This window comes from Monopterus albus, unplaced genomic scaffold (assembly GCF_001952655.1).
Source record: "Monopterus albus unplaced genomic scaffold, M_albus_1.0 scaffold211.1, whole genome shotgun sequence".
NCBI lineage: Eukaryota > Metazoa > Chordata > Actinopteri > Synbranchiformes > Synbranchidae > Monopterus > Monopterus albus.
Window position 1 is genome coordinate 543,281 of NW_018128091.1, and position 21,969 is coordinate 565,249.

At 44.1% G+C, this 21,969-nt stretch overlaps 1 protein-coding gene across 2 annotated transcripts in view; it reads right to left on the minus strand.

Moving 5' to 3' along the window:
- The window catches only part of cryl1 (crystallin, lambda 1), a 23,710-nt gene extending 1,777 nt beyond the window's left edge, over positions 1–21,933 (minus strand). The window contains exons 1-8 of one of the 2 annotated variants that reach the window (XM_020618896.1): positions 21,620–21,933; positions 20,742–20,849; positions 19,414–19,540; positions 16,686–16,847; positions 14,721–14,816; positions 14,248–14,346; positions 7,434–7,542; positions 1,345–1,451 (exon numbers count right to left, since the gene is read on the minus strand). In XM_020618896.1, coding sequence (XP_020474552.1) covers positions 1,345–1,451; positions 7,434–7,542; positions 14,248–14,346; positions 14,721–14,816; positions 16,686–16,847; positions 19,414–19,540; positions 20,742–20,849; positions 21,620–21,660 — 849 coding nt within the window. In that variant the 5' untranslated portion in view covers positions 21,661–21,933. Of the gene's footprint in view, positions 1–1,344; positions 1,452–6,372; positions 6,797–7,433; positions 7,543–14,247; positions 14,347–14,720; positions 14,817–16,685; positions 16,848–19,413; positions 19,541–20,741; positions 20,850–21,619 lie in introns of those variants that run through there. The other variant, XM_020618898.1, reaches the window with a different exon arrangement.
- Positions 21,934–21,969: the final 36 nt, after the last annotated feature.

The window sequence follows — 21,969 nt, forward strand, 5'->3', positions numbered from 1 at the left end:
GTTGCTGTAGGTTTTCACCCGATGCCCATATGGTAGTGTCATCAGCAAATAAAACCACTTTCACTAAATCAGAAACCTTACATATATCATTGATGTATAATATAAATAATTTAGGTCCCAAAACAGAACCCTGAGGCACTCCACATACAATATCCAGCTCACTCGATTGGTATTCACCCAACTTCACAAATTGACGCCTCTGTGTCAAATAACTTCTAATCCAATTCAGAATGGTTCAGAATGGTACCAGGAGCTACTTAATCAGCTGAGGTGGAGCAGCTGGGGATATGGCAGTCCAAGTGTAGTGGTGTGCACGTGCCTGTAAGTTGCGTTGAGTTATTTTGAGTTGAGTTTTCTTCAGTTATGTGAAGTTAAACCATTTAGTTTGTTTAGTGATTTTGTTTGGCATGTGTACTTTGCTGGCACTTGTTTAAAACAAATGACTGATTTGAGAAAACCTGATGTCTTTTTCCAGTCTGTCTCCTACATTTCTGGCTGCTCAGAGTCAACCTACCACAAGCTTTAATTTACAGTAGATCAACCTCATCATCAGTGAGCCATGGGCATCCATGACCCTGTCTCCAGTTCACCATTTGTCCTTCCTTAGACACTGTTGGTAGCTACTAACCACTACAGACCAACAACACCCACCAAGACCTGCAGTGTGGGAGATGCTCTGACCCAGTCATCTCACCATCACAGTCTGGTCCTTGTCAAAGTCACTCAGATCCTTACACTGCCCATTTTTCCTGCTTCATCAACTTTGAAGACTGAATGTTCACTTGCTGCCTAATATACCCCACACACTGACAGGAGCCACTGTAACAGATAGTCAGTGTTATTCACTTCACCTCTCAGTGGTCATAATGTTATGGCTGATCGTTGTTGCTGGCCGACATAACCAGTTAAACTGAAGCATTCGGTAGGTTTTCCAAGAACTAGAGACTGGACAGACTTGTTTTATTTTTTTTTTTGCATGAAATTTTCGTAAGATCAGTTGTGAAACTACGCAGGCGTAAAGTTCTTACAATACCTACAAAGTTGTTTTTCCTCGTTTGGGACTTTAGAAACTACCTACGTGACAAAATACACACATCCAAACTGCCCTAAACCAGACCCCAAAGTACTCTAAGAGAAGTACATGCAGGAACACAAGTATCATAAATAATGTTTGATTTTAATTCATCACTGTCTGTTTGGATTAAATGTCTTTATTCAGATTCATACATTCAGATCCCTTCACTTGTTGCACACTTTTTCTTCATTCATAAATCCAGTTTCTTTCACTTATCCAAAGTCAGGTTGTGGGGTCAGCAGGTGCAGCAGGGCTGCATACATACTTACATTAATAATGCTTTTGGCTCCCTCACCAAAGAAGTCAGGTATGGGCCCAAAGGAGGCCAGGACCCTCATTATGTTCTCGCCATAATTTTTCATATAGTCTTCCAAACCTGTGGGAGGACAGTTGGTCAGAGGAAAGGCTAGAAATAAGAACATGGGCAATAGGCACAAATCCTACAGGCCGCTTTGTATAAAATAGCACAGAGGTGTGATAAGTACTGTCTACCTCTGTCTTGTGGGAGGCACTGCAGGAGCATGAGGCACTAGCGCTGTTGTTACTAGCTACTTGGTCCTTATATAAGTGATGAGAAGAATGCGTACGACATTCTTATATTAGGAGATGTATGAAAGTTAGAGTATTTTTATGGAAAGTCTCTAAAAAAACGCAAATAAAACCCATCGTAAAGACACTACTCATACCTTCGTATGAAGACTTACCGGTAGATATTTTTAGTTGTATCAGCATGTTGTGTACCTCACTGACACAATGTTTGCTCTACAATAATAAAATCAAAGCAGTCAAATCTGTAGTAGGTTTTCAGTGCATTATCCCTTTAAAAGATAATGCTCTCTTGTACAAGATAGAGGAGGTACAAAAGCCAAAGCTTTCAGGGAGAGTAGAAAAAGAAGATAGAGAGCCTGAGTGCTGCGATATCTGCCTGGAATGAATTAATGGATTGGAAGTCACAATAGTCTTAACAATCTTTTGATAACATGATCTTACTACTGTATCCTGTGCAGAAAAAAAAATCAGTAGATAGCTTCAGGATTGTAACAACAGGTAGATTTGGCACTGGTTTGAAGGCCGCAATGTGGACTCTCAGTTTTGGATTACTGGTGTGAGGGAGTACATTCATCACTGCCCATCAAAAGGCTGCTTTGTTCATCCAGGGCGTCCTTTGTGTGTGTGTGTGTGTGTGTGCACGCATGCTGTAAGGGTTACTCTGTGGGTTACACACTCCTTTATGATATTCTCCATCTACCTGAGGTTTATCTCTGTCTCCCTGACACATATTTTAGGTAACTACTCTGTCATTCTTTTGTATTACATGCAAACAAGAAATATGTGAAATTGTCTTTCCTTACAAAGAAAGACATTTCAGTATTAAATGACAAATAAATGAGTTTTATTGGAAAACGGTTTAAATAAAATACAATATAATAAATGAAATATATGCATCCCTTCAGTCATCACCTCTGAATTGTATATAATAATCACCTTTATTTGGCCAAGCATGTTACACACACAAGGAATTTGTTTCCGGTACAGAACCGATGGCAGCCATCTGCGGCACCAACTCACACCGATGGCTCTAACCATCGGGGCAACTTGGGAGTTCAGTGTCTTGCCCAAGGACACTTTGACACGTGGACTACAGGCACCGAGATTCGAACCTCCGACCCTCCGGTTGGGAGATGACTGCTCTACCCACTGAACCACAATTAATAATGTTGTCTGCTAGTATGACATAAAACTGTTATGGTCGCTCACTTGCAGGAACAAAGTGAGCAAGCAAGCAGGACAGGGCAGGAGAGGGCAGACACAACAGTAAAGTCACGTTCTTCATTGTGAGCAGTTAGCAGGTTATCAGGAGAGGCAGTGATTTCCGATGGAGACGTCCAATAGAGAGGTCTGGGTTGGTGAAGAGCAGGCTGAGTGGAGGGACAACTTAGTTGGAACCCACAGAGTGGAGATGAGGGAGGAGCATACCCAGCTGGAGTGCAGAGAGGCCCTTGGGAGGATGGTTATGACGTCAGGCTGGAGAACTGAGAGGTCACTTGGGAGGGCGACTACGATGCAAGGCTGGAGAACTGAGAGGTCGCTTGGGAGGACGACTACGACGCCAGGCTGGAGAACTGAGAGGTCGCTATATACACAAGACTGTACCTCTTCCCACCCCAGCAACACCATCATTAAGTTCGCTGATGACACCACTGTCGTGGGGCTTATCTCCGGGAATGATGAGTCCGCGTACCGGGATGAGGTAGAGTGGCTTTCTGGCTGGTGTCGGGAAAACAACCTGATCCTCAACACCGCCAAGACCAAGGAACTGGTGGTGGACTTTAGGAGGAATAAAACGGACATTAAACCACTGTTCATCGACGGAGATCAGGTGGAGAGGGTGGCCGCTTTTGGGTTCCTGGGCGTCACCTTTGAGCAGCACCTGACTTGGGGCGCTAATACCATTGCTTTGGTGAAGAAGGCCCAGCAGAGATTGTATTCTCAGTCTTTTGAAGAAAAACAATCTGAATGAGAAACTGCTAGTGTCCTTCTACCACTGCTCAATAGAGAGCATTTTAACATACTGTATCTGTGCCTGGTTTGCCAGTTGCACAGCTGCAGACAGGAGAGCGCTCCAGAGAGTTATCACCAGAGCTCAGAAGATCATCGGCTGCCCCCTACCATCTCTGGAAGAACTGTACAGTTCCCGTTGCTTGAAAAAAGCACAAAACATTTTGCAGGACCCATCACACCCTGAACATTGTCTGTTTGAGCTGCTGCCTTCGGGGAGAAGATACAGAACAATTAAAGCAAGGACAAACAGATTAAGAAATAGCTTCTATCCGAGAGCTATTGTTGCTTTAAATGCTGCTAAAATCTCAAAATCTGAATGATAGATGGGTTTATTTATTTTGTGTGTTTTTAAGGGAGCCGTGCAATAGTCAGATGTGTATGGATGCGAGTGTGTAATTTTGCTGGGTTTTTATTATTTATGATTATTTTATTATCGAAGGATTGCATTTTAATTTTGTTGTACAATGTACAATGACAATAAAGATATAAAGTATAAAGAAAAGACCACGACGCCAGGCTGGAGAACTGAGAGGTCGTGTGGGAGGACGACTACGACGCTAGGCTGGAGGTCTGAGAGGTCGCTTTGGAGGACAGTCCCAGTACCGGGCTGGAGATCTGAGAGGCCGCTCGTGAGGGCAGCTTCGGTGCCGGACAGGAAACTGGAGACTTGGACCAGGCGGAGACGGCACTAGAGGTAGCAGCTGGAACCCTGGACCAGGCAGCAGCAGCTGCTGGGGCCCAGAACCAGGCGAAGGTGGCAGCAGCGGCAGCTGGAGCCCTGAATCAGGCAGAGGCGGCAGCTGCTGCTGGAGGACTGGATGGAACGGTGGCTACAGTGGCTGTTGCTGCTCAGGAACCGGATGGGACGGTGGCTGCTGGTCGCTGAAGGGCAGGACCGGTGATGTGCTGGGCTGCAGAGTTGACGCAGAGCTGGTAGATGGAGCAGAGGCAGGAAGTGAGGCAATGTTGGCCCCCTTGGGTTCTGTGAGAGGCGGCTGCAGTTGAGGGTCCGGCTGAGGCTGCAGCTGCTGGGGAGCTGGCCAGGGCTGGGGGGTCAGGCTGGAACGAAGGTTGCTGCAGCTGGAGGTCCGGATGGGATGGACGGGGAGGCTGCAGAGGCTGCTGGAGGGCCAAATGGGGTGGGTCAAGCGGACAAGGCTGCTGCATCCGGAGGACCGGAGGAGGTGTGGGCTGCGGTAGCGGGAGGTCTAGAGCAGGCGAGGGCTGCGGTAGCAGGAGGCCCGGAGGAGGCAAGGGCTGCAGCTGCTGGAGGTCTGGATGGGACAAACAAGGCTGCTGCAGCAGGAGGACCGGAGGAGATGTGGGCTGCGGTAGCGGGAGGTTTAGAGGAGACGTGGGCTGCGGTAGCGGGAGGTCTAGAGGAGGCGAGGGCTGCGGCAGAGGGAGGCCCAGCTGGGGCAGAGGGAGGCCTAGAGGAGGCGGGACTGCTGCTGCTGCTGCTGCTCGGACACTTTCCTGCTTCGCCTGCGACCTCTGCCTCGGGAGACGGGGTGCAGCTCAGGGACTGCCTGAGGTGACAGCTGGGAGTCAGGTTGGGGCTGAGGTGGCAGCTCGGGCTCTGGAGGAAGCTGCTGTGGGGACACAGGCTCAGGCTCTGGCTGAGGCTGCAGCTGGAGGATCAGTGGAGACGGAGATGGCTGCTGTAGCTGGGTATCGGGCTGGGACGTTGGACACCTTCTATGCCTGTGGCCCCTGCCCAGGGAGACAGGGCGCAGCTCTAGGACAGCCTGAGGCTGCAGCTGGGGATCGGCCTGAGGGTGGATAATCGAGAGGGGAGACACCATCTGAGCCTTCAGGTTCCGGTGAATTGCTCGGGCTTCTGCAGGACTCAGACGGGTCTCTGATGGCCAGGACAAGGTGAGTTAGGCTGGCTGAGGCGGGCCCCTGCTTCCCTTCTCCCCCTCACTGAGACCGCCAGGACAGATGGCAAGGCAAGTGCACAGGTAGGGCGAGGGCTCAGGGACAGGAGGGTCCGGATCTGAGTCTGGGGTTAGAATATGTACCCCCAGACTGACGGAGAAAGGGGTGCTCTGGGGAACAGTGTCCATAAGGGCCTCCTGCTCTGCTCGTAGGTACTCAATCTGCAAGAGAAAGCTCGCAATGGCAGGGAGCTGGGCCAGCCGTGTTCGGCTCCGAACAAGCCTCTCCATTTTATTGCAGATGGCTAGGCCCTCCACGGGGTCGCTGATTGGGTCCAAACTGATGAACAGGTGCTACAGTATCTGTGATAGAATGTCTAAGTCCTTGACATGGTCGAGTGAGTTCATTGTTTGGCTGGTTCGTTTTAGGAATGTAGTGCTTGCCCGAGGTGGTCAATCTGCACACCGTACCTGGTGAGGGTTGATGGCGTAGTGGGGTGACCAGTACCATAGCCTCATAGCCTGCAGAGTTCACATCGGCCAGGACATTCTGTTATGGTCGCTCACTCGCAGGAACAAGGTGAGCAAGCAAGCAAGCAGGACTCAGAAGGCAGACACAATGGTAAAGTCATGTTCTTTAGTGTAAGCAATTAGCAGGTTATCAGGAGAGATGGTGATTTCCGATGGAGTTGTCTGATAGAGGAGGTCTGGGTTGGTGAAGTGCAGGCTGAGTGGAGGGACAACTTAGTTGGAACCCACGGAGTGGAGATGAGGGCAGGTAGCTGCGAGTAGCTGAGAGAGCAGATGGAGATCACTAGAGTTTAGGTGGTGTAGATACAGTATTACTAATGGGAACCGGGTAGAGGGAGATGCCAGGAACAAAAAAGAGAGTTGCAGTGGAGAGGAGAAGATTGCAGGAAGCACATGCAGGCTGGCTTGACCAGGTGAGGAGTTTAGCCGTAAACTCAGGGAAGGTGAGTAGAGATGCGTGGTTCAGGAAATGCAAGCCGCTGCAGATGACACTCGAGCCACTGAGAGATATGACAGCTGATGTACTCGGAGGGTGGAGTCCTCAGAAGTCTCGTAGGTGAAGTAGCGTAAGAGTAGCGAAACCAAACTGTGTAGAAGAACATCCTCAACGTACTGGCAACGCAGGAGCATTTGCCAGCACCTTAAGTATCGACGTTGGCGATCAGGAAATGTGTCACAGCTGTGTTGCACCCCGGTAACCACTGAACAGGTGATGTGTCTCAGCTGTGCACACCACCAGAAGCAGGACCTGCAAGAGAGAATAAAGAAATGGAGAGAAAAAGGGAGAGAGGCAGGTGGCGTCAAGCCGACCTGATGAGAATATTATATTTGGTGGGTGGGATCTTTACTGTACCTAAATGTGAAATTAGAAATCCAGAATTAACAGCTTGATTTCTAATGGATCTTGTTCGTACTGACCAAAACCCAATGATCAAAACTGAGGCATTTGGGGGCATATTATCCAATGTTTTAATGATCCAGTATGGTTACTGTTAAAAAAAAAAAAAAAACACTGGAACTTGCAATTTCCATAGTGCAACTCCACAGCATTTTTTAAAAACCCTCTCTGCTTCCTGAATGTCCACTTCATTCAAACCCCACCTGTCTAGTTTATAAACACGAGCCTTCTGTCATTTTAAACTTTGGAGAACTCCCTCCAGAGCTACAGACAACAAACAATAGTACTACTTGTGATGAGTAGACCAGAGTATGGATCAGGCCACATATTTCTGTCCGAGCCCGAGAGTGTGGTGGCCAAACCAAACATGACAAGCATATTGTGTTTCATGTCATAACCTGCCCTGAGCCTGATACAGTTGAGTTTGTGAGATTAAAGGGGAACGTTGAGCTGTGACCTGTTTACATGAGCAAAAAACAAACATTACCTTTAGGTGCATTAAGGTGCATCGTTTCCATGGGACCAATGAAGGCATAACGCATTCCTAGGCCCTCTGACATCACCAGGTCGATGTCCTTGACTGAGATAATGCCATCCTGATGGAGTAAGAGAGGGAAAAACTGCTAGAAGTAGGCCCTTCATCTCATTTCACTTCAGTCTATATTCCTTACAATAAAAGTATAAATAAATCAGTCAGTAAATGTATGAGCAGATCTTCCTGCAGCAGATTTAAAATTTTTTCCTCTTTCACTATATGCAGTGTTTTCCACTGAGCTGCATTCTCATGTGCCAGAAAACAAACAACTCCTGCTTTGCATGATGTTGCAGGTAAAATAAATTAATAACATTTCAACAAAATTGTGGCTTTTTACCTCCAGGGTAAGACCACGTTCCCTTTGATCCCATCAGACTACTCTCACTGTATAAGGGTTTCTAATCAGCCAAATCAGTCTCAGGATTAGTACAGTACAGGACAGGTGGGCAGAGGATGGAGGGAAGGATGGAGTGGTTCAAGTATCTTTAGGTTGGAGATACCTGTTGGCTGACCACAGAGGAAATCAAAGCTTGGATACAGATACACAGAGCAGTGTGAGCAAGAGGAGAGAGGGACAGGGTCGTCTTTGTTTGGGCCTTGTATCCAACAATGGGTCTGTTCTCTGCTGTAGTCACTGGGGGCAACAAGCTGCTTTCTCAGCTGCTCTGTTTTCTAATGCTGGCCCTGACTCAAGGACTGTTTTCTCTGTGTGTGTGTGTTTGGAGGGGTGAGGAAGAGTGGCTGTTAGGTAAGAAGGATCACAAGGCCACTCTCAGAGAACAGGGTTTCATACTCAAAACCAAACCTCTGGTCATTATTAAGATTTCCTTCTTGTAGGCTGGAGATGTCTGGGAGCATGCTTGCTTGATTGACCCAAATGTTTCAAAAAGTCTTAGTTAAAACATGGCAAATTATTCAAAATTTCTACTACATTCTTTTGACATAGATTAGTTCAAAGCTCTCTGTAAACCCATTAAAGTTGTTCTGCCATATGCCATTCCACTGTACACAAGCATTTGATGGGTTTGATTTGTGATCCTTTGTTTTCACTGTTGTAATTAGGATCTTGTAAGCATAGTTTTTTATTTCGACTTAAATGTGAATGGTGACAGGATGCTGTGTGATGCATTCAGCTGGAGCTCCTTCCAGGACAAACACTTTATAACAGTTGTGTGGCATTTCTGTCAGCCAGGGCCTAAGGGTGCCCTCAGGGTTAATTCTCCTCAACAGGGGCCTCACAAGCAAGTGAGCCACAGTTGATCTGTAATGTCATGTACTGTAGATATGAGCCTGAGTTTTCACAGGCCAGTGTGAACCCATAGGTATCACATGGGGGAGGCATGGAGGGAGAGGGACACAGTAACCTCTGCTTCATTTCCTCAAAGTACACGGAGTGTGTTAATTCTCAGAAATCAGCAAAGCCAGCAAACTGTTAATCCCGGTGACTGCTGTGAGTTTCTTGAGGTCAGCATCGACTAAAAGGGGTGTTCATCTGACTGCAGGCTCACTTGGGTCATTAGTGATCCAAGGAGTGCCACTTGAAACAAAGACTCCAGAGTCACTTGAGGAGAGAGAACATTTTCCAAAAGCCTTAAGAAGTCAGAACTGACAAGCCCAGGACCTTTGTTGTTAAGTAATCCTATTCCTTTTAATCCCATAATGACTGTTGCTCTTTACAGGAGTGTGTCACCAACAAAAATCTTCAGTAACATCTGCCTTAATAAGTGGTCTTTTCTGAGTGCTGTTACAAAAGTGCCACATTGCTATGCCACATAATGGAAAAAACATCATTTGTGAGCTCACTGACAGTATCCAATTGTATTATCATTGCACCAATGTACTGTATATAAAAGATTTCTCATAGGGAAAACATACAAAACTGCAACACCACATATGTAGTGTATCGTCTCACTTGTATTGCAGGATCATTGTACTGGATTGTAACTAGTTCAAGGTTCTGGGGATTTTCTCTACACCACTGGTCAAAAGTTTGCGCTCACCTCCATTCTTCCAGTTGTTATTAGTGTAATTCAACAGCTGAACACACTTGTGTAATTCTTTCTGAAACATTATCCTAAGTTTACTGGAGCGTGTCTTAAGAACACTACACAAATACCACCACATTGCAGGAGTCATCTTGAGGATGCAGTGTCAGATGTAGAGGATGAGCCTGTTATGACTGTTTGTGTGTATTCCTGTAGCCAACAACTCTCAGATCACAAGCCTCTCTGGTTTAAAACTAAAGCTCCCCAGAAAAGAATTTCAATTTTTTTCATATCATGCTAGCTTCCAATATGAGATTTCACTACAGAAAAATTAAAATGTAAAGCTATTTGATATGGCTGATCTAACCCACAAAAAGAAAATTAAGCTGTTGCTACACATGTCATCAGTACTACTTTGGTCAGAAGCACAGATTACTGTGTTCTCTGGTTAAATACTGGGAGAAATGATTATTTATTGCTGTAAATCATGATTATTCCCTTTACATTTTACAAGTCTGTTATTTTTCAGTGAGGCCCTCTCCTAGTTAAATCAAGTTGTATATTTGTATAAAAGGCTCTAATGACTCTATGTAAACTATGAGGGAGATTTTCACTGGCACAGCTGTTGTTCCTATTTATTTACATGTAAATTTACTGTTTGAAAGCATTTCCTTTAGATATTCTGAGGGGCCAGGCATGTGGGAGTTCCCTTTCATTACATATTCATTTTAGGAACAAAAGTCTTTTATTCACACGACACTGCTTTTGTTTGATTGTAGACATTCCAGATATTTTTTCTAAATGAGCTGCACATGACAACATATCAAATCTTTGTTAGTTCACTGAACAAATATCGCTGTTGAAATAAATGACAACATGATGCGAGTCACACCCATGTTGTTGTTGCCTGTGTGGCACCCTATCTTGTTAATTTTATAGGTCTTTGTCGCTGCCTGCAGTTGTCTTACCTTGTGTGTACCTTTTATGTGTGTTTGTACACATGAGAGAGAGAGAGAGAGAGCTCACACTCACAGTCTGTCTGATACGGTTACACATTGTAACTTAGAAGTAGAGAAATGTCAGGGACCAGGATACATGGAGCAGTGAAAGGGCTGTTCTTTGTTACACATCTCCAACAGAGAAAAGACAGGGAATAAAGAGGGAGAGAGAGGAAGAGAGTGATCTAAGCCCCTCTTGAGGGTTATTAAGGCCTATGTGTGCTGACACTGGAATGAGAGCTGGGATTTGTTCTATCATACAGTAGTGACTCATCTCCACAGAGGTCAGCACTAATCCACTACAGCTTTAATTATCTTCTAATTGAGTCAGTAGTTGGCACAAAAGAGTTGAACTTCTGATCTGAACAGGTTCTGTTTTTGATGTCTTTACAGCAGAACTCAACTTCACTCAGCTTTATTTGTATCACACCCATTTCCAACCTAATGGCCACTCAAGGTGCTTTACATACAAGACAGACAGAAAAAAAATTAACATTAGGGAGTAAAAACAGCAAAACAACTTTACATATAGAGAAGAGAGAGAAAATTAACATTAAGCAGTAAATGCTTGCAAAAGCCAGTGAAAACTCGGATGTGTCTTGAAGGTAGAAACAAGTGAAAGGACATGGAGAAGCCCAGGAGGCTGCTGTGCACATGTCCGCTTTTTTGTCAGGGGCTGACCAAGAGAGTGCTCTCTGTAATGCACAAACAACTGTTGAGTTTGTCTGACAGCTTCTGTGTGGGCCACGTAATGGGACAGTGCACGTATCAGACAGAGGGTATAGAGCTCTTTTTGTGACCCATCTCTGTGTGGGGGAGGAAAAAAACCTATCCAGGGCGATGAGTCTGGATCGAAAAGAAGATGTTATCATTTTCAGTGCGTACGCCGGGTTCGGCCTCAAGGCAGCTGAGCAGCCGAGGAGCACAGTTTTCAGTGAAAGGTGTTTAGGAGAGGCCTGTGCCATGGGCGTAAAAACCACCTCTGGGCCATGTGTGATGAGCAAAGGCATCCACTCCTGCTGTTGTGTTGTCCCATTTGCCTCTCAGTGTCAGTGCAAAATGTTTTAACATGTTCAACTCTGTGGCCAGCTCCAGACAGTTGATGTGGAGAGACGGGGTTTGACACCACTTGTGCCAGACACGTGCCTCCCCAACTGAGCAGAGACGCACCTGTGAACACCGATATGTGTGACGTGACTCTGCTGAAGGGAACTCCTGCTGCTGTTACACTGGGAGTTCTCCAGTACGCCAGATCTGACTGGACCAAGGAGGGGACTGTTAGCATGCACTTGTGACGCACTGGGTCGAGGCGAAGGCAGCCGAACCACCTCTGGAGCTTCCTCATATGGAGGAGACAGAGGGGAACCACTACACGACTGGCTGAGATTGTGCCCAGTAACCGCATCACAGACAGAGCTGTCTCCTTCGTGCGGGGAATGATGCGCTGTAGGAGAGATGAAAGCGCCTCCTGCCTGGCAGGTGACAGCTTTGCTGATGCTGAGAGAGTCCAGGTGTACCCCCAGGTAAATGATTGACTGACACAGCAGTGGCGATCTCTTTTCCCAGTTCACTGCAAAACCCAGCTGTGTCAGCTGTTGCACCAGCTCCGGCGTGTGGGATGCAGCCTGCTATCTGGAAGGTGCCATCAGAATCAGATCATCTAGATAAAAAAGGACTCCGATTCCCATCCTGCATAATGGCTTCAGTGCCATCTCCACACACCTGGAGAATGTGCGAGGAGCCAGAGAATAACCGAAGGGCAGTCAGTTGTATTGGAACCGTACACCTTGGAAGGAAAAGCGCAGGAATTTCTTGTGTTTGGGGATGATGGGCACATGAAAGTAAGTATCTCTTAGGCAGATGGATGTGAACCAGTCACCCGGACGCACACACTCCAGCACCTGCTTTGTGGTGAGCATGTGAAATGGCCTCTTCATCATCAGCTGTTCATAGACAGCCACTCTCGCCATACTGGGTAGCGTTCTGAAAGCGAATGAGCACTTGTTTGTGGGGTGTCCGTGAACATTGTCACCAGTCACTGCAGTGCCCTCTCTGTCACTGTGAGGGCCAAGTGTTCCCTCCTCACCGCCCATGGGAAGGCAGGGGTGAAAGGGCTGTGAAGAAGCGAGTGCTCCAAGTGGAGCTTCGCCATCTTCATCACGGGCCGGAGAGAAGCCACAACTCATAGGCACCGATAGGTGGGAGGTGGGGAGCCCCGAGCTGTGCAACGAGGGAAGAGACAGATGCAGAGAGGAGAGCCACATTGTTGATGGCTACACCTGCCTGGGATGCGCATTGGTGAATGCGGTCCGAGAGGTGGGCAGTGACCTGGTCACATGGGAGAGGAGGAGTCGGCCATCTCCTGCCGAAAAACACCACCTTAGGAAGCGAGATAGAGGAGATGCTTGTTTCCAGGGGCAGAACGACAGGAAAGCTGAGGTCTATCATCTCCTGTACCCTGGTAAGGGGCTTGAAGCAGGTGACCAGAGCCCTCAGGCTCCCAGGCTGCTCCGCTGCCTCTGATAAGAGGGGTCAGATGGCTGGAAATTTGGAGGTGCTTGCTCCACTGCTCTGTCTTGTAGAAGTCTCCCCCATGTCTGATGGGGGGGAGAATGGGCAGCCGGCAGGAGAGAGATACCCTTGTGGTCTGCAGCCTTGCTGATGATCTCCGGCAGATTGTGGAGCAGAGCCTCGAATGCTAGGGGTTGACCAGCGGTGAAAATGTGCTGCTGGGCTGGAGGAAGCTCATCTCCACTGGTGCCCATGTCGGCCAGAGGAACTGTGGGAGCCAGTAACAGAAGGAAGTGACTCAACAGACTCAGGCCCATCCACACCAAACAACTCCAGGGGAGCATCTGCCAGGGGATCATCACCACAGTTCGCCCAGCTGTCATCATCCGGATCCTGCTCTCTAGTAATGGCAAAAGCCTCTGCTCTTCGTTGGTGCTTGCCAAAGGCAGGCAAGCACAGAAGGGGCAAGTGGCCTGAGGTGAGAGAGCCAGCCGAGGCAGGCCTCGCAGCGGGGGTGTGGATTGTTGGGCATAATGAAGCCTGTATCGCAGCCTGGGCACACGGTGATGGCGGTACAGTGCTGGAGTCTGGCATTTGATCTTTGCTGTTTAGACATTGTTAGGAATCACTCTAACAGTGCTGAAGAAAAAGAGGGAGCCTATCTCAGGTCATGCTGGCATTTATGCCACTACAGTGGACCTGTTTGGGGACAGCCCCAGTGCAGGGCACAGTGAAAGAAATCTCAATAGCAACAGCTTTTAGATGGTGAAGTCTATACGAAATAGAATGCTATATTCTGCTAAGCTAGGCTAGTTATCTTTTAGCCAAAGTAGTTTGGCTGTTATTTTACCCTTTTCATGAGATTTGCCTCCTGTCTTTTTAAGTGAGGGGGCTAACAAATTAAATTACCAAAATGTTTCTTCATCAAATTAGGCATTTTTTTCAATTAGAGAAGGTACTTAGGAAAGAAAAAAGAAAATTTTGCTTTAGTTGTAGCTAGCAGTTTCTCCCAGCAATTTAGCATTCACTGTTTTAGCTGTGTATTTAGCTTTCTGTGGCAGAACTGGTGTTTTGGCTTTGCAGAGCCATCTACTCATTCAGACCTTAACCCTGGTGTGGTGTTAATGTCATATCTTTCAAAAGGGAAACAAACAAACAAAAATATATAGCAGATGTAAAATGGCATGGGCCATCACATACTATTGTGAGGTGTGTTTCAAATTGCACACTAGCTGTGCAGTAACTGGCCTTATTGGCCACGTAGACACTGACCTGGACCAGCCTCCAGGACTCTGCGATAATGGCTGCTTGGACTCTGTTGAGGGCAAAACCATCAATCTCTTTCTTCAGGCGTATTGGTGCTTGGCCAACCTGAATCAAGAGAAACCAGCCATGACACGAAAGGTAGAAGTTCCTAAGAGACAACACCTGTGACTTTGCATGTTTAAGAAAATGATGTAAAAAATGGGTTACATCTGCCAACCTTAGAACAAGGAACTAAACTGATCATAATTCTTCCAGAAAGGTTTCCATTCGTTTGAGCATATTACGAAATTCAGCATGCAGAAACTTGCAAGGATTTATCTGGAAAATGCAATAGTGAACTAATTTTGTTGTCAGAGGTTTGCTATCACTGTCTGGTAACAGGGTCGAGTGACAAACTATCATTTAGATTTACGAGACCGGTGATTCCAGTGAATGGGTAATCATATTGTATCATCATAATCATACTGTAGGATCTTTACCTTGGTCATTATGGCATGGGTGGTGTCTATAACTGCCCCTGCTGTCTCTGGGTGAGGCACCAGCTCCACCAGTTTGACATAGTAGGGTGGATTTACCTGAGGAGGACATGACAGTCACATCATATGGTGGCTATGTCACTGATACAAAGATTTATGCATTGGTGATCTTTCTTCATGTATAAATGACTTGACAAAGTTATTACATATGGTAATGTGTTAATGAAAATGTAAAATCCTAAAACCATTATTCAGGCAAAAGATAATTAAGTTGGGTCTCCATGATCTTTTAGACATATTTGAAACAGATCACAGTACTACTAAACAAAATCTCATCATCATTATTAACTGACTGGCCCAACAGCCCAGCTAAAACTGAGATTTTACCTTGTTTGAAGACAATGGATTATTGTTCACAGTAGGACCAACTGTGCTGTGATAACTGTCTTATTTCATTACATTAGAGAGCATAAAGCACAACAATAGAGTACACTATCCTACACGGCCACCTTTTCACTACACTGTTTTCTTAAGTTGTACTTAAGAAACTTAATCAGTGTCCTACTTGACAACAAAGTATTGAAAAGAACAGGATGGTGCAGTTTTGACAACAACACCAGTTTTAAGCTTGGTGGGGACACCTGTCATTTTAACTTTACTCAAAAGAGAGTCCATGTTAACACACTGAGTACCAGAAAGCTTATAAAATAACAGAAAAGAATTTTCACTTCAGAGATTTTTTGTGATTGATAACTTGCATTATCTAAAATGTTGATGATACACTAAGCGTAATAAAATAAACACCAATTTTATCATGAAGTAACACCTTTATATCTGACATAAATAAACAATTTGTGCCCTTATTTCCTTTTCTACAGTACAGATGTGCAAACCATTATACTGATTTTGACAGTTGATAAGCATCGCTGCCATTGTCATGAAGCCATGATGTTTGTTTTCAGGGTCAGTGTATAAAGCCTGAAACATGTTGCATTTATTAAAAGTAAAAATCAAAACAACTGAATATAAATGCCTCATAAGCAAGTGGAACACTGAAAAAGATTGCTTGTTTGTTCATATGCAACAAAGTATTTGACTGCTGTGAGGGAAGTGGGCGATGGCATGTTTCAATTTAAGGCTGAAAATACAAAATGAGCTATAGAAACACTTTCCCAGTTTAGCTGACCGGTCTCTATTAGCTGTGGTTTGACAACTCTAACAATCACTTGCATGGAATTTACCATCATTTACCATTAGAAGATGAGATGTACTCTAATCTTTTTCACTGCTACAGCATTGAAAGTGGCTTGTAAAAATAGCTGAGTACTGAATTCAGTGTCCAACAAACAAAATCAGGTAAAACTTCCAATTTTATTCTTCTTTCATTATTTGGAAGTGACAAGTAAAAACCTACCTGGTGGACTGAAATTATTTTGGTGGTCCATTATAATGTAAAAACAATGAGTGCATTTAGGCGGCATGGTGAAGCAGTGATTTACGCTGTCACTTCACAACATGAAGGTTCCGGGTTCGAGCCCTGGCTGACCCTTTGCCTTTCTGTGTGGAGTTTGCATATTCTCCCTGTGCTCCGGTTTCCTCCCACAGTCCAAAGACATGCATCTTAAGTTGATTGGTGACTTTAAATTGCCTGTAGGAGTGAGTGTGAGTGGGTGTTTGTCTACATGTCAGCCCTGTGATAGACTGGCAACCTGTCCAGGGCGGACCCTGCCTCTCGCCCAGTGAGTGGCTGAGATAGACTCCAGACCCCCTGCAACTCCGTTCGGGACTAAGTGGTATAGATAATGGATGGAGGAAAAACTGCATTTAAACTTATGGGACATTACTGTGTTTTTAGAAGATTGTTATTTTTTGGTAATTTTATGGCACCCCAGAGAATATTACAGTTTTTTTTTAACTTTTTTTTTTTTGTACAGTGCAGGCTGGTGCCAAGACTGTAGTAGCACTAACCGGATGGGAGACGAGGCAGCGACTCTTGTTCTGCACTTTAGAGAAAACACTGCTTGGCACTAGACAGGAGGTGGAGCTGCTCAGGATGACATCTGTTCCTACAAGCTGTTCTACATCCTGGAAGACACACTGCTTGACCTCAAGCTGCTCAAATACACACTCCTGGAAAATACACACATACATACAGGGAAAGTCAAGTGCATACACACAGAAAATGTGAAGTTACAAAAGAAATGTACTACAGCAGTCATTGCACTGTCTGTAACTGAGTAAGTATGATCTCTGACCAAGGTGTTTGAAACATACAGTACAGCAATTTCCTGCTCCCACATTTTAAACTTTCCTTTTGAAATAAAAACTGTGTTAAATATTATACTGAATAATATAATCTTGCAGTCTAATACTAAACCACTTCCAGTGTATGTGATGTGAACTTCAGAATGGGTAAACCAATAAATCTTGATAGAGCATCAGCAAAGCATCACAGTGAAGAAAACATCAGTTATCACAACAATAAAGAGAGATCTAGCATTTTGTTTCTTGTTAAGTGCCAAATTATTCTATTGCCCTTGGCTTCTGAGAATCTACACTGATACAAAAACAAGATTGAATCCAATTCCTGGGGTTTTAGGTCAGGCTTAGCTGCATTTTATGTCTGTCTGGACAGGTGTAACTGTTAAAGGCAGTAGTGAAAAGGCAATGTCCTCTTAAAATAGTGGTTCTAAAGTATGTAGAACTGCAATAACTGGCTGAGAAAGCAGCATATCTGAATAAAGCCTGTTTAAAAATGTGCTTCTCCTCTCATGAACAAAAAACACATTACAAGTTAAAATCTGACTTTTTACATCTTCTCCATGGGGCAAATGATAGATTTACTGTATCTGTGATTTAGGCACTGGGTTGGATACGACAACTGTCTGGACCTCAGTCTCAATCAGATGGATCTGAGGAGGAGTTGTCAGAAGAATGTCAAAAGAAAGAGCTTAAATGTCCAAATCCAGAGGCTTATAGAGCTGAATGGGCTTCTACAAAGTACTCAAAAAAGGGTCTACATGCTTGTGTAAATGGAACATTTCAGTTTTTGATGTTGAATGTATTTGCAGAAAAATTTCACTTTGCCACCGAGTCATTGTCATGTTAAGTGGAGATTGATAGCAAATGACAATGTTCATGTTCTAAATTCATTTAAAGTTGAATCTATAACAAAGTGAGGTGTGCAAAAATTGAAGGGGCCTGAATACTTTATGAGGTCCCTGAAAATAATTAATGTAAGGAGTGGTAAGAGCCCATGCAGCGAGCACATCAGTACAGATTAACATCAGTCACTATGAGCGACTGATGTTCTGTAACCAGTCTGACTGGTACAAACTCCTGTTTCCTCTTCTCCCCTAGAAAAGCCCCAGTCAGTAACACAGTGAGACTTGGATCTGTTGATGGTATGCTTTCAGGAAGGGTGAAGCTGATTTTCTTGACCTGGTAGTTCCCTGTTTTTAATAAGTGCTGCATTGTTCCTTGTTAGGGTGAACTTGGCACAGGGTATTGATGTATTATGGTCCTACCTGTCTCTCTGTGTGATGAAGAGCACCATTCTCTGCTTTAACAAAGGGCAGGGTGGCCCGCAGGACAATTTCCTAGCTTAAAATGTAACTTTCAATTAGCTGTGTCTATGTTTGCACATAAAATCCACAGGTCTGAACTCAGGTCGATAAATTGTTATAATTAGAATTGTCATTTCTTGCTGCTGATCCAAAATAAATATTAGTAAATGAGGACAAAGTGAAATAGAGACATCTGGTCTTAAATATCTGACATTTATTTACATACTAGCGCCTACTTAGAATATGTGTTTCCTATTGAGCATTAATGGGAACCAGAGTAATTCCCACAGACTGAAGGAGTAATCACTTCTGAGCCAATCAGTATAACTTTGTGAAATGTCTAATCCCAGCTGTGAGATCAGGTTAAAGGATAACTTCAGTTTTTTTTTTTTTACCAGCTATATTTCATCTAAAAGTGTGTATGGTGATTCTATAGCTTGTGCTAATTGTATTAATTACCCCATTGTAGAGATTCAGGGAAAATGAAAATTCATGTTAGACAGTGTCACTGGGGCAATTATTTGGCTGCAGAGAGAGCTCAGAATAAACATAATTTCAATCAAATCATTTTTTCATTTTTCATGGTTATCTCTGAGTCAGAAGGAAAGCAAACACAAGATTTGGGCTGCTGTCTGGGGGAGCCATTATAGCTAATTAATATAGAGACAAGTGTGAAAGATTATTTGACTGAAATCATGTTTGTTCTGAGCACTTTCGGAGGCTAACCAGTTACCCGAGGGCACGGATTAACACTTTTTGTCTCCTAAAATATCTACTACAGAGGTAGTGATAAGAAAATTATCACTAGCTATAGAGTCCTCATCCCAGCTTTTAGGGGAAATACAGCAAGTTAAAAAGTTATCGTTTAACATTTATACTAAATTTGACCAGTGGTGTCTCAGGTGCCTTACAATGTGTAAACCAATGATGCGGTGCCCCCTTGGGGATGATCAGTGTAATCTTGAAAATGCCAGAGCATACTGTTGTGAGATTATTTTACGCCTATGATGCATAGATAGAATACAATAAACTATACTACACTCTATCCACTTGATTCCCCTTGATTTTTGCATGGGGGACAAAGGGACAGAGTGGATGGTGCCGGTGCTGGTGCTAGTCTAGTGTGTTACCTGAACAAAGAAAGATCCCTCCAGTGCCTGAGATAGGTCATCATGACTGCTGAGCAGGGCAAGCTGCTGCATAGCGGTCAGCTCACCTCTCAGCATGTGGGCATCCTCCAGCTCCTCCAGCTGCTTCCTGAGCCGACAGAGCAGGAGAGGTAACACCCACACCCACACACTCCCTCCAAAGACTGTATGAAATTAGTTGTCCTGTCTCAATGTATTCTTTTAATGTCTAAGGGTTATTATCTAAATATAAATATGATGTAAATGTGAGCAATTCAATAATATATAATATAAACTATGTAAACAGACAGTGATTGAATCGGACATTTCTTCAGGAGGTGATTTTTATGAAAACTTTGTTTGTGGGAAGATGCCTGAATGTTGTCAACCTGGTTTTTTAACAAACCAAAAACTGCCAATCATGGCAGCCCAGTGACAGCAGTTATTTATTATTACAGATACTGGACCATAAGAGTCAGAAACATTTGTCAGAATACTATTACTTACACTGTATAAAAACAGGACACAGGATTAGCAACAGTCAGCACATTTGTTCTGCATGAAATCAGAAGAGAAGGAGGTGGAAAGTCTAGCACACTGACACCCTCTATTGTCCACGTGGTCTGAATATACTGCAGGCTAAGCAGTTACAGTAGATGTTTGTAGGCTATTTACAGGTCAATAAGGATAAGGATTCAGTGCTTATAAAAATCTTTACATTTGCTAGTTTTTTTCCTGACAGTATTTTTCAAATTAAGACTGTAGTGGTTTTACATGTATTTGTCCCTAGGAGGAACCTAGAAACTCATGTATACTCTGGTTTTTGAGTACTCTGATTTCTGCTGCAATCAGGCTTCCACAGGTAATCTGGTTTGTCAAGTACATGTAAATGCAGTGCATATGTTCCTAAGTAAGGGGAAGCCACTAATCATGCAGTGTCCATGGGTCTTCTCTGTGAGTGCTGGAAGGAAGAAAAGGGTACATTTTGGACAAGGGTTCTTGTGAGTCATGAGTACATGGAGGCCGGTTTATATAGCCATGCTGATCTGTCCCTAGAATACTGAAACAGGCTACTACTACTGTTACAGGCTACTGTGGCAGTGGCATCTTGTAACTTTCCATGATACTTTCTACTTTTATAAACATGGGCTATAAATCAATGAGTCTATTCTAAAATAGATAAAAACACACCTATGAAAAATATGAAGCATCACTTGACCTATTAGAGCATTAACTCAATTAGTTAGTTAGGACCACAACATAAACACAAAGATGACAATATGTCTTTAACTTAGACTACATCACATGATAGGTTGTGCAGTGGGGCTCACCTCATCTCTGCGATGGCCTTAGCAGCGTGTCCTGGTTGGTTGTCATAGAGCTTTACTCTGAAGCCTCCACTGACAAACACCATAGCCCAGGAGCGACCTATCAGCCCACTGAAACAGGAACACAAGCAGTTTGGTGTAGATTCTGCACACGTCTGCTCATTTTTCAAAGTGCTGATCTCAAGTTCCTTTTCCTGCCCTGTTTTTACACATGGACCCATTGCAGGCTTTACAAAGTTAGCAAAATTCTGCATGTTCTGCTTGTTAATGCTTTGTTGCCTTTATGTAACTTTTTTATTTTAAGACTAAGTGTTGTTTTTGGCTTTTGACTTCTTACCTGACTCCAGAGCTGCACAAGAATTCCTTTATGCATAAATGGCAAATAAAAATATTGACTTGACTTGTTAATGAGTAACAAGCAAGTCTCAAAACCTAGAAAAAGAGGAGTAAACATCTAGTTGGGACATTTAGTATTTACTTTTCAGGTTACGTCAGAGCACTGGGAAGTTTAACTAAGTGTGTAGACATATCAGATAGCATATGAAAAACATAAAAATTAAGCCTATTAGTTACACAATGTTATGATAAAGTAAATACAACTGCTTGGATACTTCATGAAGTGGGGTGAAGCCTGCCGAAAATAGCCAGGATTACGATGATATACCATGGTAAAGGTTTTTTAAAGGTGTCATGATAAAGTACAAGAGGTTAGATAATGACTTCATTACTTGCCAAGACATCTAAGTATACATGTATAGTCCTGTATGGCGATGTGAGTTAAGAGCATGAACTAGTACACAATGAAAACAAGAAACTAAAAAATATATTCAAAATCACTACTGTTAACCACATTTGGCACATACAACATTTTTTTCGCTTACCTGCCGATTACAGTGACGATTTTCATCTCAGATGAACTCATTTTAACATGATATTCCGTTAGCAATACAGTACATTAGGCCACAATTTACAGTATATTGTGGCGCCGCCCCTCCAGAGTCACACTGCTACAAGCCGGTACGGTAACCTGGAAGGTCCAAACATCCCAGGGGCGTGTGTAACAAATTGTTTTCTCAATTGAAAACAGAACACTCAGACACTTATACAAAAAGTTATGCAATTATAATTAGGCTGTATAACACATTTTTAGACTAAACTTAAAAACCGTGTAGTATACGTAATGATCAAGTGGGCAGTTTACACTTGTATCCCAGCAACGGCTGAGTTCAGC